Raw genomic sequence first — 15,132 nt, forward strand, 5'->3', positions numbered from 1 at the left:
AAATTTATAAATTAAATTGAAATTAAAAAAAAAAAAAAAAAAAAAAAAAAAAAAAAACGGTTTATCCCCCCTTTTATTTTAAAAAAAAAAAAAAAATAAAAAAAAAAAGTTAATGGGTTAAGGGGTTAGGGGCTTGCAAAAATTTTTTTTTCTTTTTTGGGGAAAAAAAAAAAAAAAAATCTGCCAAAATTTAAATCTTTTGAAAATTGAACATTTATATTATTTATAATTAATAAAAAAAGTTAAAAAAAAAAAAAACGAGATTAAAATTAGTTGGAAAAAAGTTGGAAATATTTAAAATTTTTTTTTTTTTTTTTAAAGGGTAAAATTTTATTTTTTGGATTCCGGTTTATAATAAAAAAAATTTTATTATTAAAATTTTATATCCCCCAAAATTTTTTATTTAAAATTGATATTTTTATTTTTTTATTACCTTTTTAAAAAAACCGTCGAAGGAACCGGGGAGGGATTGGGGGGGGGGAAAAAAAAGTTGTGTGGGCTCGAAACGGGCTTTTAATAACTTTGAGTAATGGGTAATTTTCCATGTAGTATTCATCAGCCCAGTTTTCAAGAGTATCATCTGGGTAATTTTGGTAAACACCTTGTGAGAAAGTGTTCATTTGACGGTAAGTTTTAGTGATCCATTTGTTGTACATTTCATCAAATTCAGAACCAACGAATGATGTTAACCAAACAGCATTCCTAAAATAATAAAATAATAATAATTATTAATTAATATTTGTTATTTATAATAAAAAAAATTAAATAAAAACTTACCATGGGTATGATCTGTGTGGATAAGCGTTATAACCTCTTGATTTTTCTAACATAGCACCACCTTGCCAGTATAAGTTAAGTCTGGCAGTGTTGTATGAATATGGAGTTAATGGTGAAGATTCCATAGCGGTTTTAATACGACGAACAGTTTGTTTGGTAATATCAGTTAAGAAACCACCTTTGGTGTATGATTGACGGGCTTTTGGATCAGTACCACCTTTAACGGTGTTATAGTATGAAGTGTTGGTGACTTGGAATTCAGGTGGGGTAACAACATTTGGGATTGAACGGAATCTACCACAGAATTGTTCAGCATCATCTTTGTTACCATTGTAGAAACATGATAAAGCAACTGATGGAGTAGCAGCATCCTTTGATCTCCAAGCAGTAAAGTAAAGATTAACACTATTTGGCATGAATTGTGAGAATTGGTTAACATAGGTTAAGACAGCTTCGAAATCGCTCCAGGCCCATGTGATCCAAGCAGAGTAGTAAACTGGTTGAACTTGATAAGCTTTGAATTTGAATTGGGTAACAACACCAAAACCACCATGACCACCACCTCTAAGAGCCCAAAAGAGATCAGAGTTTTCAGTTTCAGATGCAGTAACAATGGTACGATTAGCAAGGACGACTTCCATTTCAACGACATTATCGGTAGCAAGACCATAAAGAGTTGAAAGATCATTGGCACCACCACCTAAAGTTAAACCACCAATTGAAACTGATGGACATGAACCACCTGGAGTAGCAACACCATGTTGATTGATGGTGTAGTCATAAAATTCGACCCATTTGTTACCTGATTGGGTGGTAATAATTCTAGTGACATTATCGTATGAAATTTGTTTCATTTGTGAAAGATCGATGGTGACACGATTGTCCATAACACCTTCAGAAATACTTGAGTGACCACCAGATTTGATTGAAACTTTGAGGTTATTGGTTTGGGCATATTCTAAAACTAATTGAACTGATGCAGTGTCAGATGGTTGGATAATAACAGTTGGGATTCTGTTATAACGATAGTTATAACCGAAACGGGCATTGTTAAAGTTTGGACCATCAGCTTGTGGGATGACTTTACCACCTCTAGCATTGATTTGGGTGGTGAGTTGGGCTAAAGTTAAACCATAAACATAGTTTATGATATTTAAAAGTACAACTACAAAAATTAATAATCTCATTTTTAATGAGGTATTTTACAAAATAATTATAAAAGATATAATTATTATTATAATATTACTATTTTACAAAAAAAAAATTATAAATAAAAAAAAAAAAATTATTTCTATTTATACTAAAAAAAAAAAAAAAAAATTAAAAATTAAAAATTAAAAATTAAAAAATAAAAAAAAAACAATAAATAAAAAAAAAATATAAAAAAAAATTAAAAATAAATCATATGATTTTGTACACCTATGTAACTACGGTTCAACTATGAGAGTGCGAGTAGTACGAGTATAGTTGTTTTTTTTTTTTTATAATGTAAAATAAAATCAAAAAAAGGGTGCATGGGGGTTTTTTTTTTTTTTTTTTTTTTTTCTTGATTTATGAAAAATTTCACAAACTGTTGTTAAATTTTTTTTTATGATAAAGAATTTGTGTTTTTAAAGACCTCTGCTCGTTCGAACTGTTTTCTTTCAAAGAAACCATTTTTTTTTTTTACCTTAAAAAAATATCTATAAAATAACCTATTGTCTGGATTTTAACCAATCAAAAATATTTTTTAATTTTTTTTTTTTTTTTTTTTTTTAAAATTTTTTTTTAATTTTTTTTTTAATTTTTTTTTTTTTGATTGATTTTTACTATAGCTTTGTCCAATATTTCCAATATAAAAAAATTTTGGAAATAAACCCTATACTTTTTTCTATTGGTGTTCTCAATCTTTGAGATATTAATTTCTCATATTCATGATCCAAAAAAGAAAAAATATCTTTAATTATTTTTTTTTTTAAATTTTATTTTTTTTATTTAATTTTTTATCCTTCAAAATGAAGAAAAACCCCTTTTCGTTCGTACGAACCAAACTAATTAATTAGAAATTTTTTTTATTTTAGATATACGTTATTTTTTTTTTTTTTAAATTTATTAATTATTTTGATCAATCAAAGCCATTTTTTTTTTTTCAACGCTTTATTCGTTCTTTATTTCTATAGGTTTTGTTTTAAATGCTCTCTCAAACTGCTCAAATAATAATTATCAATCCAAAAAAGATTTTATTTTAAATCAATTCTGTGTTCGTGTCATTAAAGGTTCTTAGATTAAGGAATATAAATATTGGTTTGGCCAATGAGAAAACAGATATAAAATATAAATCTTTTTAAAAATGAAAAAAACCATTATGTGAAAATAATAAAATACAACATATCATGTTATTTAGATATATATAATTTTTTACAAATTTTTTTTTTTAAAAACATGAACGAAGAACGACGACCGTGATATTTGATATGTTATTTTAAATTTACAAAAAAAAAAAAATTATTTTGATGGACTAAAAATAAAAGAAATTTAACTCTTTTTTTTTTTTTTTTTTTTTTTTTTTCTGAAATTCATGCCTTGATTTTGGGCAAGAAAGTTTATTTTCCCTTACATATTAAAGATTTATAATTTTGGTTTTGGTAGTCAGTTTTTATTATTGTTGTTATTTTTTGAAATATTAACAAATTGGTCACATCCATTGTATTTTGGTATTGTTAGATTAGTTTCTCTTAAAAACTCTTTTGGAAGAAAACGACCACCAAGATAATGGATACCCTCGAAAGATTCAGCACCTTTTTTTGGAGCGGCTAAAGAAATTAATAAAGCAGGTGTGAAGAGGTTTTTAATATTACCTGCTTCAACATCCCAGCCACTAGGCATATCTACACTTGCTATTGGGACATCTGTTTTAGAAAGTTGTTCAATAATTTTGTCGAATGGAGCTCTAATATCACCTTTGAAGCTATAACCAAAAATTGAATCTACTATTAATCCATATTCTTTTGATAATAATGAATTATCTGGTAATTCTCCTAAAAATTTAATATCTTCATGTTTACATTGACAAACTAAATCCTACATGTAATTTAAAAATTATTATTATTTTTATTAATATTATTATTATTTTTATTAATATTATTATTTAATATTATTTATTATTTACATGATATAATTTCTTGTCGGTTTTCTTTGGATAAAATATTTCTACATCATAACCAAATTGAACTAAATGTCTACTTGCTACCAAACCATCACCACCATTATTACCAGGACCACAAATAGTTAATACTTTTTTTGAAATATTTGGATATACTTTTTGAATGATTGATGCAACACTAAGACCTGCTAATTCCATGAGTGATTCAGTTGGAAATTTATATTTATCACCCATTAATAATTGATCCATTACAATTGCTTCATGCTGTGTGAGATATTTAATAGATTTCATTTCTAAATTTATTTAATTCTATTATTATAATTAGTATTAAATTTGCAAAAGATATGATTTGAAAATAAAAAATATATTAATAAAAATTAAAAAAAAAAAAAATTCAAAAATAAATTAATAAAATTAAAATTTTTTTTTAATAAATTGGGGGGAATATATATATATTTGAATAACTACTAAAATAAAAACAGGAATGTACAAAATATATAAATAAATATATTAAAAATTAAATTATTAATAGTTTAAAAAGAAAAGAAATAGATATTTATTTTATTTATTTTAGTTTAATTTAAATCGTTAAAATGAGAAATAATATCTTGAAGTTCAATTAAATTATCAATTTCTATATCAGCTAAATGGGAGTGATGCTTGTTATATTCATTTTTTAATAAACATGCAAGGGCACCTAAATTTTTTGAGGTTTTAATGTCATCCACAGAATCACCAACGAAAATTACTTGGTTGGGTGTAATGGGATTATCTTGATATGATTGATTTAAAACTCTTAAAATTTCTAATGATCCATTTGCCATTGGTTTGGGTGGCTCAATTTCTCTGCCAACAAAATGATGAAAGTTAAAATTAACCTTATCAATAAAGTATTTAATATTTTCTAAACTATTTCTTGAATGAATTGCTTTTGGAATATTGTTTGATTCTAAAAACAATAATAATTTTTCAGTATTCTCTTGTATAATTAAATTGTTTCTTGCTTCTAATTCGAATTCGTGTATAATTTTATTGGCTCTGGTTTTTTCTTCGACATTTAATCCTTTAATTACTTCTAATACATCTTGTCCTGTGGGGAATCCTAAATCCTGTTTTAATTTTTTAAAATCCATAACGGGTACAGTTAATGTACCATCTAAATCGAAAATTATTAATCTTATGGGTCTTTTTATTGATTTATATCTTAATAAACTATTCATTTTTGTAATTTAAAAAAAAAAAATTAAAATAAAAAATATTAAAAAAAAAAAAAAATTTTATTTTTTTAATTTTCAAAAAAAAAAATAAAAAATAAAAATAAAAAATGACACAAGTGAATCATTATATTTAAAATTGACTCAGCATGGTTATATAGTCTAAACTTTTTAAATAAAATATATAAATATAACAATAATAATAATAATTTAGTTCATTTACAAAATATAGCTAGTTATATAAAATATCAATAAAATAATAAAATAATCATGGATAACTGTTTAGAAATTACTAAAACATTTGGTGTTGGGTCATCAAGATATATATCATGCTTACCATTTAGCTTTAAAACAAGTCAAGATTTAAGAGCAAATATAGTACATGATTCAATACTTGAAAAAGAGCCATTAGATAAAAGCTATATATTAACTGTGCCAATCGGGGGTGGAATAGTTCATTGGGATATCAGGTCAAAAAAGAGATTACCATCACCAAATATTTATAAGCAATTACATTCAGATGTAATAACATGCTTAATAAGGGTTAAGCCAATACCACCAAGCCATATTAATAATAGCGATAATATCACTTATTGGTTTAATAATTATTTTCATATTAGTTCATCATATAGTGGCGAAATTGGAATTTGGGATTCAGAATGGAATCAAGTATTAAAGTACCAAATACCAGCATTTGAAAAAGAAATTTCATCATCAAATAAAATTATGCACATTTCAATTGATGAGTCTTATGAATCATTCCCAATAGTCAGATTAGCAGTTTCAAATGAACATGGTAACTGTAATATTAGTATCTTACAATTAGACTTTAGCGAATATTTAAACAGCTACAACGATAGCAGTATTCAACAAAAAGGTTCAATTAAAATTAAATTAGAAAATGAATTTTCAAATAAATTATTGTTTTTTGGTGAAATGGTTGATTCAAATCATTTCATTGCAATTCAACAAGATGTAGGAAAAGAAGGCTTTCAAGAATCAAGAACTTTAAAGATTGGGGATAAAATAATCAATATCTATAAATTCGATTGCACAACAGGTGAAATTGTTAACGAATTAAAAGAAGTTAGGGGTTCAGAATGTATACTTTTAGTTAAGAATCAAGAATACTATAATGGTGATGGAAATAAAACCATAGCACTGTCAAGAAATAGAACCATAGAAGTACTGGATTTTCAAGATAAACAAATGAAACACGTTAAATCAATTCAATGTGAAGGCTCTGGCCTTATGAGAGATTTGCTCTTTTATCAAGATATGTTATTAGTACCATGTAGTAATAGTGATTTGTTATTATACTCAACATCCAACGAAAAATTAGTATCAAAATGGAAATCGAATAATTATGGCGTAGTTTATTCCTTGAAATGGTCCATTCCAGGTAGAAGACTATGGGTATTTGACGAATCTGGTATTCATTCAATTTATTTAAAGCAATCAAGTACTGGTGAAGATATTAAATTAATCGAAGAAGTAAATGAAAATGATATCGAAAACTATACATTGCTTTACCATCAAATCACATGCTGCGGTATCGATTCAAATGAGGATGGTAGTCTAGTTGCTTGTGGAGATTTCTTGGGTAACATTATGATATGGGAGTCTAATGAATCACACCCAGACAAGCCATTAAAAGAGTATTGCTTTGGTATACCAATTAGATCGTTATCATGGGGTGGCGGTGATGAATCAATTTTAATCGGCTTGATGGATGGCTCGCTAATGCATTGGAACTTATTAAAACCAATTAATACAAATGATAGCGAAGGAGAACCTTTAAACCCAAGCCTAATATCATCTCTTCAAGATAGTATTACATGTATCCAATGGGAAAAAGAAAACACCAATAACAATATCAAAGAGTCTTCAACCTCGTCAAATAAATCAATTGTTGCAGTAGGTACTACAGGTGGTCATTTAAATATATTTAAAAGAATAATAAATAAAAATACAAATAGAGAAGAGTTTGTTTTAGAATGGAGTTGCCTAGCACATCAACCTTCAACTGGTCCTCAAGATTTAAGATTTGGTTCAATTAATAAATTTGCAGAAATTTGGTCACTTACTTTCCATCCAACAAACAATAATATAGTTGCAACCTGTTCAGAAGATCAAACTACAATCATTTGGAATAGAGTTACAGGTGAAAAGGTAAAAACCTTGACAGGTCATACAACAGCTGTAACTTGTGTAGATTGGCAAGCAATCGTTAAACACAATGATGTTGGCAATGCTTTTAATATTTTAGCAACTTGTGCAGATGATCAAACTGTTAGAATTTGGAATACAGATGATTGGAAAGAAATTTTAATATTAAATACAAATGATATCGGAGAGTGGCATACAGTAACTTATCTATCATTGGTAATTAATGAAAATAGAAATCCTTTAGTAGTATGTGCAACACAAAATGGCTGGATATTTGTATGGGATTCAATTTTAGGTAAAAAAATATATTCAAAACGTACTCATCTAGGTTCAATTGAAGGTTTACGTTGGAACAAAATTTCAAATACTCTAATATCATGTTCAAGTGACTGTTTAATTCATGTATATAAAATAGAATAAATAAAAAAGATATATAACAATAAAACTATAGCATAGTAAAATAAAATATAGTAATATTTTACAATGTTATTATTATATAAATTTTTATTTATTTTATTTATTTTTTGTTTATTTTTTTTTAATAAAATTTTTTATTTTTTAATTTTTAATTTTTTTTTAATGTATGTTTACAATTCATGCGTATTTTGGCTGCCATGATACACACCAATTCATTATTATATAATGAACATCGAAATGCATACTTTTATCCTTTTAAAAAATATTTTATAAAATGAATTATAATAAAATAATAAAATTATATAAATGATATATTTAAAAGGAGATGTGTTTAATTTATTTGAAAAATAAAAAATTATAAAAAACAATTAAATTAATTTTTTTTTTTAATTATTAAAAAAAATAAAAGGTATTTAAAGAAAAAAAAATTCAATAAAATTTATAATCATAATGATTATACATCAAGAATATCACACATTCAAGAAGATTCAAGTTTTATGGAAGATTCAAGGTATCAAATATAGTTTGGTATTTTGATGGTATAGGTATCAGGTAGGGCCCGCTTGGTATCTGTATTTTGAGATTTACCAAACTTTCAATGTGGTGGTTGGTTATTAGTACTGCGTGGTGGTGCTAATAATTAATCACTAGGGGAGTGGTAAATTATAGTACTGCGTGGTGGTACTATAATTAGGCCCTCTCGGCTCTAATATACTAACCTCCACGTGGTAGAGCTGGAAACACTCTTTACAAATAGTGGCTAATAGTATAAAAAAAAAAATAAAAAAAAAATAAAAAAATAAATAAATAAAATAATGGTATTAATACCATTTTATTAACTTTAAAAATTATAAAATCTTTTTTTTTTCTAATATTTTTTTCTTTCTTATTTAAATTAATTATAAAATCTTTCTTCCTTATTTTTTTTTTCTAAAATTTTTTTTTTATGAAAATCAAATAAAAAATAGAAATTGAATTATTATTATATAATTTACATATTTATTGCGTTTTATTTGAAATTTAAAAATATTTTATTTTATTTTATTTTATTTATAAATGCTAAAGTATCCGACTAAGCCTATATACCTAGGTTTAAAAATAATATAATTTTTGTTAATATTAACCAAGAAAAATTATTTTTACTGCAATATACCCACATGAAGATTTTAAACCTTTCAACTAATCTGTTGGTTGCTTGTCTTTTTAACCCTAAAAAAATTCTTAATTAAATATTAATTACTATATTGCATGAACATGTTTTAGTGAAAAAAAAAAATAGAAAAAACTATAGTATATACCCAATGATTATTTAAACTATATTTTATTTATTATTTAATTTTTCTGAAGCATTTAAAGGTTGTTCTAAAAGTTGAATGTCGGCTTGATATTGTGATAAATCTATATCTTTTTCAAAATCATTATTTATTTCTTGGTGGTATTTATTTAAAGCATGTTTACTTATGATAATTGAGTGATTTGATGCTGTTTTAAAACCTGTTTTTTCTTTATTGTTAATTTTATTTAATTTATTTTCTTGTGCTTCAGTCGTATTATTATGATTATTATGATTATTATTAATATTATTTATATTATTATTATTTTCGCTTTCTTCTTCAAAGTCTCTGGTTCTTTTAGATTTACTATTTGGTGATTTTTGATTAGTTTCACTGTTTGATAATATAACCCTTGCTTTATCCAATGATGATGACTCTACCACTATATTTCTACCCGTTCCACTTTTGAAATTGGTTTGATTTTTAAAATTTAAACCATCCATTGTAAAAGTAAATATAAAAATAAATATTTAATTGTGAGAACACCCAAATATTTATAAAATTTAAAAAAAAAAAAATTTTAAAATTTAAAAAATAAAAAAAAAAAATAAAAATTTTTATAGGAAATAAATCAAATATAAATGAATAAATTTTAAAAGAAATAAATGTTTCTTTAAAGAGAAATAGAAAATCGAAAAAAAAAAGATTTATTTATTTATAATAATAAAACAAATAATGATGAGAATAAACCTAAAACAAATAATGATGAAATTATTTTTGATGAGCCATTTTCGCTATCACTTTCTGAACCACTGGCACTTTCTGAGCCACTTGAGGTGGAGTTCTTTGTTTGACCATCAAAGGCACCATTAGCACAAATATTATCAAATGTAAAATCTGTGGTTGGTGGGGTATTGAGATTAAGAGTGACATCTGGGTTAGCAATTGCAATAACACCTTGAGCAACACGAGCACCACCGACATTAGAGTCACCTAAATCACGTGTGGCGTGAATAGCAAAACCACGACCATAAACACCGTTGATACTAATATAGTTGGTGGTAAAGTTGTAATATGCATTTTTGAATTCTGAATCAAAAGCACAGATATTACCTAAATCACCATAATGACGAGTAGCACTATTTTGAAGAGTTGATGGTAATGAATGGGTTTGACCAGTAGTTGCCCAATGACCACCAAGAGCAGAACCATTATCTGAGAGTTGTCCAAAAGAATGAATATGGAAACCATGGGCCTCTTTGCTTAAGCCATTAAGTTTTGAAGAGATTTGAACACCACCTTCTACATTTACAAAAGTAACTTGACCAGTAATAGTGGCATCGGTATTTGGAGCTGCTGTTAAAACAGAAATAGCATTTAAGTTTAATTCTGGGGAAGAGGCAGTATTTGAACCGGTTAATTCGTCTGGTTTTGTGGTATCATTTCCGAAACCAATGACACAAGTAGCGATAAGGGTTGGTTCTGCTAAAGCACCTAGGTTTGATGTTGCTAAAGCACCTAAGGTTGGTTGTGGTGCTTCTTTACAGATTGAAGAGTCATAGAAAGAAATAGCTCTACCAATAATTGAATTTTCACCACTTAAAAGAGGTGTTTGATAATATTTTGAAGCAATATAAATACCATTATTAAGTGAAATATCATTCAAACTACCAACAATTGGGTCTTCAGATTCTGGACAGGGTCCTGCAGCATTTCCTGGGTTAAATACACCACCTAAGTTTGTTGATGGATAGCCATAGGATTGAATATTGTTACCATAATTACCATCTTCGAGACCATTTTCTGCTTTAATATCATAATCGAAAGTCAAAGAAGTCTAAATTAAAAAAATATTAGTACTATTTTATAAATAAATTAAGCATATGTGGATTACTAACGGATTCAGATTCTTTATAAATTTGGATAGAACCACTGATTGTTTTAGCTGTTTTATCGACTGGAACAATATTGCAAATGGCATATTGATAATCAGCTAAAACAATAGCTGATTTTAATAAAAAGAATACAATTAATAATGAAATAAATCTCATTCTTTTTTTCTTTATGGATGGAAATAAAAATATGAAAAAAAAAAAAAAAAAATTATTTTAAAAAAAACAGTCATATCAATCAAAAAAAAAAAAAAAAAAATAGATATTTTGGGAATTGTTTGAATTTTTTTTTTTTTTTGAAAAATATGCGATTATAAAATAGTTTTTCGTTGAGAATTATTTACAATTTTTTTAACAGAAATACAATTTACAAATTTGTGAGAAAAAAAAAATGTTTTTTTTAAATAAATAAATAAATAAATAAATAGGTTTTTTATTGAGTTGATCTATTCGATATTGATAGTTATTTTTTCGAATATTTCAATTGTTGTGATTGATTTTTAATTAATTAAAAGAAAATGATAGTTGAAATAATTGAAGCAATAACTAAACCAATGATTGAAGAAATGGTTGAAGCAGATGATGGTTCGTTGGATGAACTATCGGTTGGAACATCTGAACCTGAATAGCTTGAAGCACCACCTTTGTAGGCACCATGTGGACAAATAACGTCATAGACCCAATCTTCAGATGGAAGTTGAACAGCATCACCACCTTTTGGATTAATAAGGGCAATGACACCTTGTGCACAACGTGGACCACCAACATTGGCGTTACCCATATCGGTACTATTGTGTACAGCCATACCTCTACCAATTAAATCTGAAACTCTGATATAATCGGTGACAATTTTATAATAACCAAGGTTCATATCATCACTAAAAGCACAGAAGTTACCCATATCACCACTATTTATAAAATATTAAAACAATTAATTTTTTATATTTTGTTTTTTTTTAAAAATAAATTTACTTACTTGTGTCTTGTTTCGTTTTCTGGTAAAGCATGGACTTGTCCTTCTGATCTCCAATGACCACCAACAGCATAACCGGTAAGATCTGATCTTTCACCAAATTCATGAATGTGGAAACCTATTTAATATAAAAATAATTAATATTTTTTTTCTTTTTTTTTTCTTAATTGTTTATAAAATAATTACCATGAGCTTGATAAGATAAACCAACGATTTGGGATGAAACTTGAATAAAACTAGAGTTAAGAGTTTTGAAGAAAACCTTACCTTCGACTTCATCTTGAATAATTGAAGTATTGAAAACTTTAGCAAGACCATAGACTACACCATTTGGTTCTAATTCGTCAAGTTTGCTGTATGATCTAGCAGAATTAGTATCAACTTTTGGATCAACATCAGTATTAAACTCATCACTAACAAAAGTAAGATTACCAACACCAACAGTGCAATAGTTAATGATTTGGCCAACTGATTTAGCTGCATCATTACAGTCATATGAACCAGAGTAAATAGCAATAGATCTACCAATAATTGAATTAATATCATCAGAAATTGATGGTTTTTTGTATTGAACTAATGGGTTAGAGATTTTTCCATTAACAAATTCGATATCACCAAGATCACCAAGACGATAGGTAGTAGTTGTTGGACAACCAGCTTCGGACTTATCTGGATTGTAAACTTCGCCTAAATCTGGACTTGTTGATGTATGTAAACCATATGTTAAAATTTGAGCTGCATAATTACCATCTCCATTAACACCATCAAACTCAAAAAGGAATTGAATATCATCATCACCCTAAAATTATTTAATAATAAAAAATATATTATTATTATTATTAATCCTAAAAGTTATAAACCAACAAAAATAAATAATTATTTATTAAACTCTAACAACTTACCTTTTTAAAGATTTGAATACCACCATTGAGGTCTTTACTACCTGGAAATTCGTTAAAAGGACCAAAAACGCAAGTAGCGAATTGATAGTCTGTTGAAAGTGCAACACTAGCAAATAATAAAACTACAAATAAACTTGAAATAAATTTCATTGTTTTTTCTTTTTCTAAAAAAATTATAATGAAATAAAAGAAAAAAAGAAAAAATAAATCATAAAAAAAAATAAAAAAAATAAAAAAATTAAAATCAAAAAAAAAAAAAAATAATTTTAAAATATTTTAAGATATTTTCAAACCAAACAAAAATAATTTTCAAATAAACAAAAATTTTTTTTTTTTTTTTTTATTTTTTTAATTTTTTTTTTTTTTTGCTTTTAAAGAAAATTATGTTTTTGTTGAATTGATCGCAATAATCAAACACATATTAATTTAATATTATGGTATAAAATATTATATTTAATAATAATATACATTAAAATGGTAATCATTGTATAAAAATAAAGTTAAATTATATTATAAAATTTAATATTAACATTATTTTTATCAAGATTACAATTATTTCTTAAAAAGTAAAAATATTTATAAATTGTATAATATTTTGTTCGACTTTGGAAATTAAAAGACACCAAAAATAATAATACATATTAATGCCAACAAAAAAATAAATTAATAAATTTATAGTAAACCCTCTCCTTTTTTGATCCATTTAATCGGAATATTTTCTTTCTCTATCTGGATTTTATCAAAATTATAACTTTTTTTATTTAGAAAATGTTTTTACACCAATGGGTATTCTAATCTTATTGAAGATCTTCATTAATCAATTCTATTTTTCAATTCTTTTCATAAACATTACTATAAATTAAATAAAAAGTATCTTTAATATAAAAACAACCATTTCTTTTTTTTTTTTTTGAAGAATACTATTTAAAGTATTATTTTAATAATGTTGTGTTTTGTGGGGGTTAGGTGCGAGATATAGCGGGAAAAACTTTTCTTTTTACAAATTTTTAAAAAAAAAGGGAAAAAAAAGAAAAAAAAAAAAAAAAATAATTGTCTTTCACACGTACTAGTATTTTAAACCCCACACACAGTGGTATTTTACTGGTATACATATATATCTTTTTATTTCAAAAGAGAAATAATTTCAACACCCCCCCCCCACAAACACTAATATGATTTTTTTTTTTTTTAAAATTTTATTTTATTTGTTTTTTTAATTTATGTAATTTAAAAATTAAATAATTATTAAATGTGTTTCATATTATAATATTTAATTATCATATAATCTACTTTCACACAAAAGCATTAATATATATATATATATATATATATATATAAATAAAAATTCTATTTTTATTCTTTTTTTTTTTTTTTCCTAATATGTTTGTTTGTCTATTCATACTAGTATGATGTAGATTGGTCACTGATTTTTTATACAACGCATTATAAAAATTTAATCATTATATATAACTTAATATATTTCTTTTTTTTTTTTTTTTTTTTTTTCATTTTTAATATTTACTTAAATTTAAAATTAAATATTTTTTAATATTTTTAAAAAAAAATTTAATTTTTTATAAAAAAATCATTTTTAAAATACTTTTATTTTTTTGTATTACTTTTTACTCTTACAATAACCTTTTAATTTTTAGATACCAGTAATAATAATAATAATAATCATAATAATAATAGTAATAATATTAAAAGTAATAATTATTTACCCCTTACACCAAAATATCAGCGATATAACAACAATAGTACCCTTCTAATATTTTAAAATAAATCTTTGATCAAACATCCAATAAAAAGGTTACTTAAGATAAGAAAGATTATTCATTCATATAAAAAAAAAAAACAATTAAAATAATAATATTTATATATATTAATAACTCCAACAAAAAATATTTAAAAATTATTCTTTAAATCATTTTTTTTATAAATATAACTTAACTAAAAACAAATAATATAAATAATATAATAATACATTAATAAAAACAATAATAAATTAATAAACAGCAGGTAATTAATTGGTAATGTAAAAAAAATTAAAAAAAATGGTAATATCACTTTAATATTTTTGTTAATAAATAATAAATATAAAAAAATCAAAATATAACATGTAGCAATAAAATAATTTGATTTTTATAATTTTAATATTGTTTTTACCCTTTAATCTATTTAACTATTTTTTTATTATTTTTTATTCTATTTTTTAAATAAAAACAATATTTTTTATATCATAGAGTTTAAAAAAAGTCAGATTTTCGAGATCCACATAAAAAATTAAACATAGATTCAATATATAGTTAATAAAATAATATTTCAACTATTTTTTTTTTTTATATAATATCTTTATAGTATACATATATATA

At 24.7% G+C, this 15,132-nt stretch overlaps 7 protein-coding genes across 7 annotated transcripts; 1 reads left to right on the forward strand and 6 right to left on the reverse strand.

Moving 5' to 3' along the window:
* Positions 1–61: 61 nt before the first annotated feature.
* Positions 62–1,964, reverse strand: DICPUDRAFT_149614 (uncharacterized protein; the record flags this gene model as incomplete). The annotated part of the gene is made up of 3 exons (XM_003285676.1): positions 62–70; positions 522–702; positions 778–1,964. 3 exons carry the CDS (start codon positions 1,962–1,964, stop codon positions 62–64), a joined length of 1,377 nt encoding a protein of 458 aa, XP_003285724.1.
* Positions 1,965–3,405: 1,441 nt separating this feature from the next.
* DICPUDRAFT_149615 (uncharacterized protein) lies at positions 3,406–4,210 on the reverse strand (the record flags this gene model as incomplete). Its single annotated transcript, XM_003285677.1, has 2 exons — positions 3,406–3,837; positions 3,926–4,210. The coding sequence occupies 2 exons, from the start codon at positions 4,208–4,210 to the stop codon at positions 3,406–3,408; spliced, it is 717 nt and encodes a 238-aa protein (XP_003285725.1).
* Positions 4,211–4,449: 239 nt separating this feature from the next.
* DICPUDRAFT_53766 (uncharacterized protein) lies at positions 4,450–5,139 on the reverse strand (the record flags this gene model as incomplete). Its single annotated transcript, XM_003285678.1, has 1 exon — positions 4,450–5,139. The coding sequence occupies one exon, from the start codon at positions 5,137–5,139 to the stop codon at positions 4,495–4,497; it is 645 nt and encodes a 214-aa protein (XP_003285726.1). The 3' UTR covers positions 4,450–4,494.
* A 154-nt stretch (positions 5,140–5,293) lies between these two features.
* DICPUDRAFT_97144 (uncharacterized protein) lies at positions 5,294–7,800 on the forward strand. Its single transcript, XM_003285654.1, has one exon. It carries the CDS (start codon positions 5,404–5,406, stop codon positions 7,720–7,722), a length of 2,319 nt encoding a protein of 772 aa, XP_003285702.1. The 5' UTR covers positions 5,294–5,403; the 3' UTR covers positions 7,723–7,800.
* Positions 7,801–9,040: 1,240 nt separating this feature from the next.
* DICPUDRAFT_76648 (uncharacterized protein) lies at positions 9,041–9,496 on the reverse strand (the record flags this gene model as incomplete). The annotated part of the gene is made up of 1 exon (XM_003285679.1): positions 9,041–9,496. One exon carries the CDS (start codon positions 9,494–9,496, stop codon positions 9,041–9,043), a length of 456 nt encoding a protein of 151 aa, XP_003285727.1.
* Positions 9,497–9,708: 212 nt separating this feature from the next.
* On the reverse strand, positions 9,709–11,044 carry DICPUDRAFT_149619 (uncharacterized protein; the record flags this gene model as incomplete). The annotated part of the gene is made up of 2 exons (XM_003285680.1): positions 9,709–10,830; positions 10,892–11,044. The coding sequence occupies 2 exons, from the start codon at positions 11,042–11,044 to the stop codon at positions 9,709–9,711; spliced, it is 1,275 nt and encodes a 424-aa protein (XP_003285728.1).
* Positions 11,045–11,393: 349 nt separating this feature from the next.
* On the reverse strand, positions 11,394–12,910 carry DICPUDRAFT_149620 (uncharacterized protein; the record flags this gene model as incomplete). Its single annotated transcript, XM_003285681.1, has 4 exons — positions 11,394–11,793; positions 11,862–11,976; positions 12,045–12,657; positions 12,761–12,910. The coding sequence occupies 4 exons, from the start codon at positions 12,908–12,910 to the stop codon at positions 11,394–11,396; spliced, it is 1,278 nt and encodes a 425-aa protein (XP_003285729.1).
* Between the last annotated feature and the right edge of the window lie 2,222 nt (positions 12,911–15,132).

Source organism: Dictyostelium purpureum (assembly GCF_000190715.1).
Source record: "Dictyostelium purpureum unplaced genomic scaffold DICPUscaffold_51, whole genome shotgun sequence".
NCBI lineage: Eukaryota > Evosea > Eumycetozoa > Dictyosteliales > Dictyosteliaceae > Dictyostelium > Dictyostelium purpureum.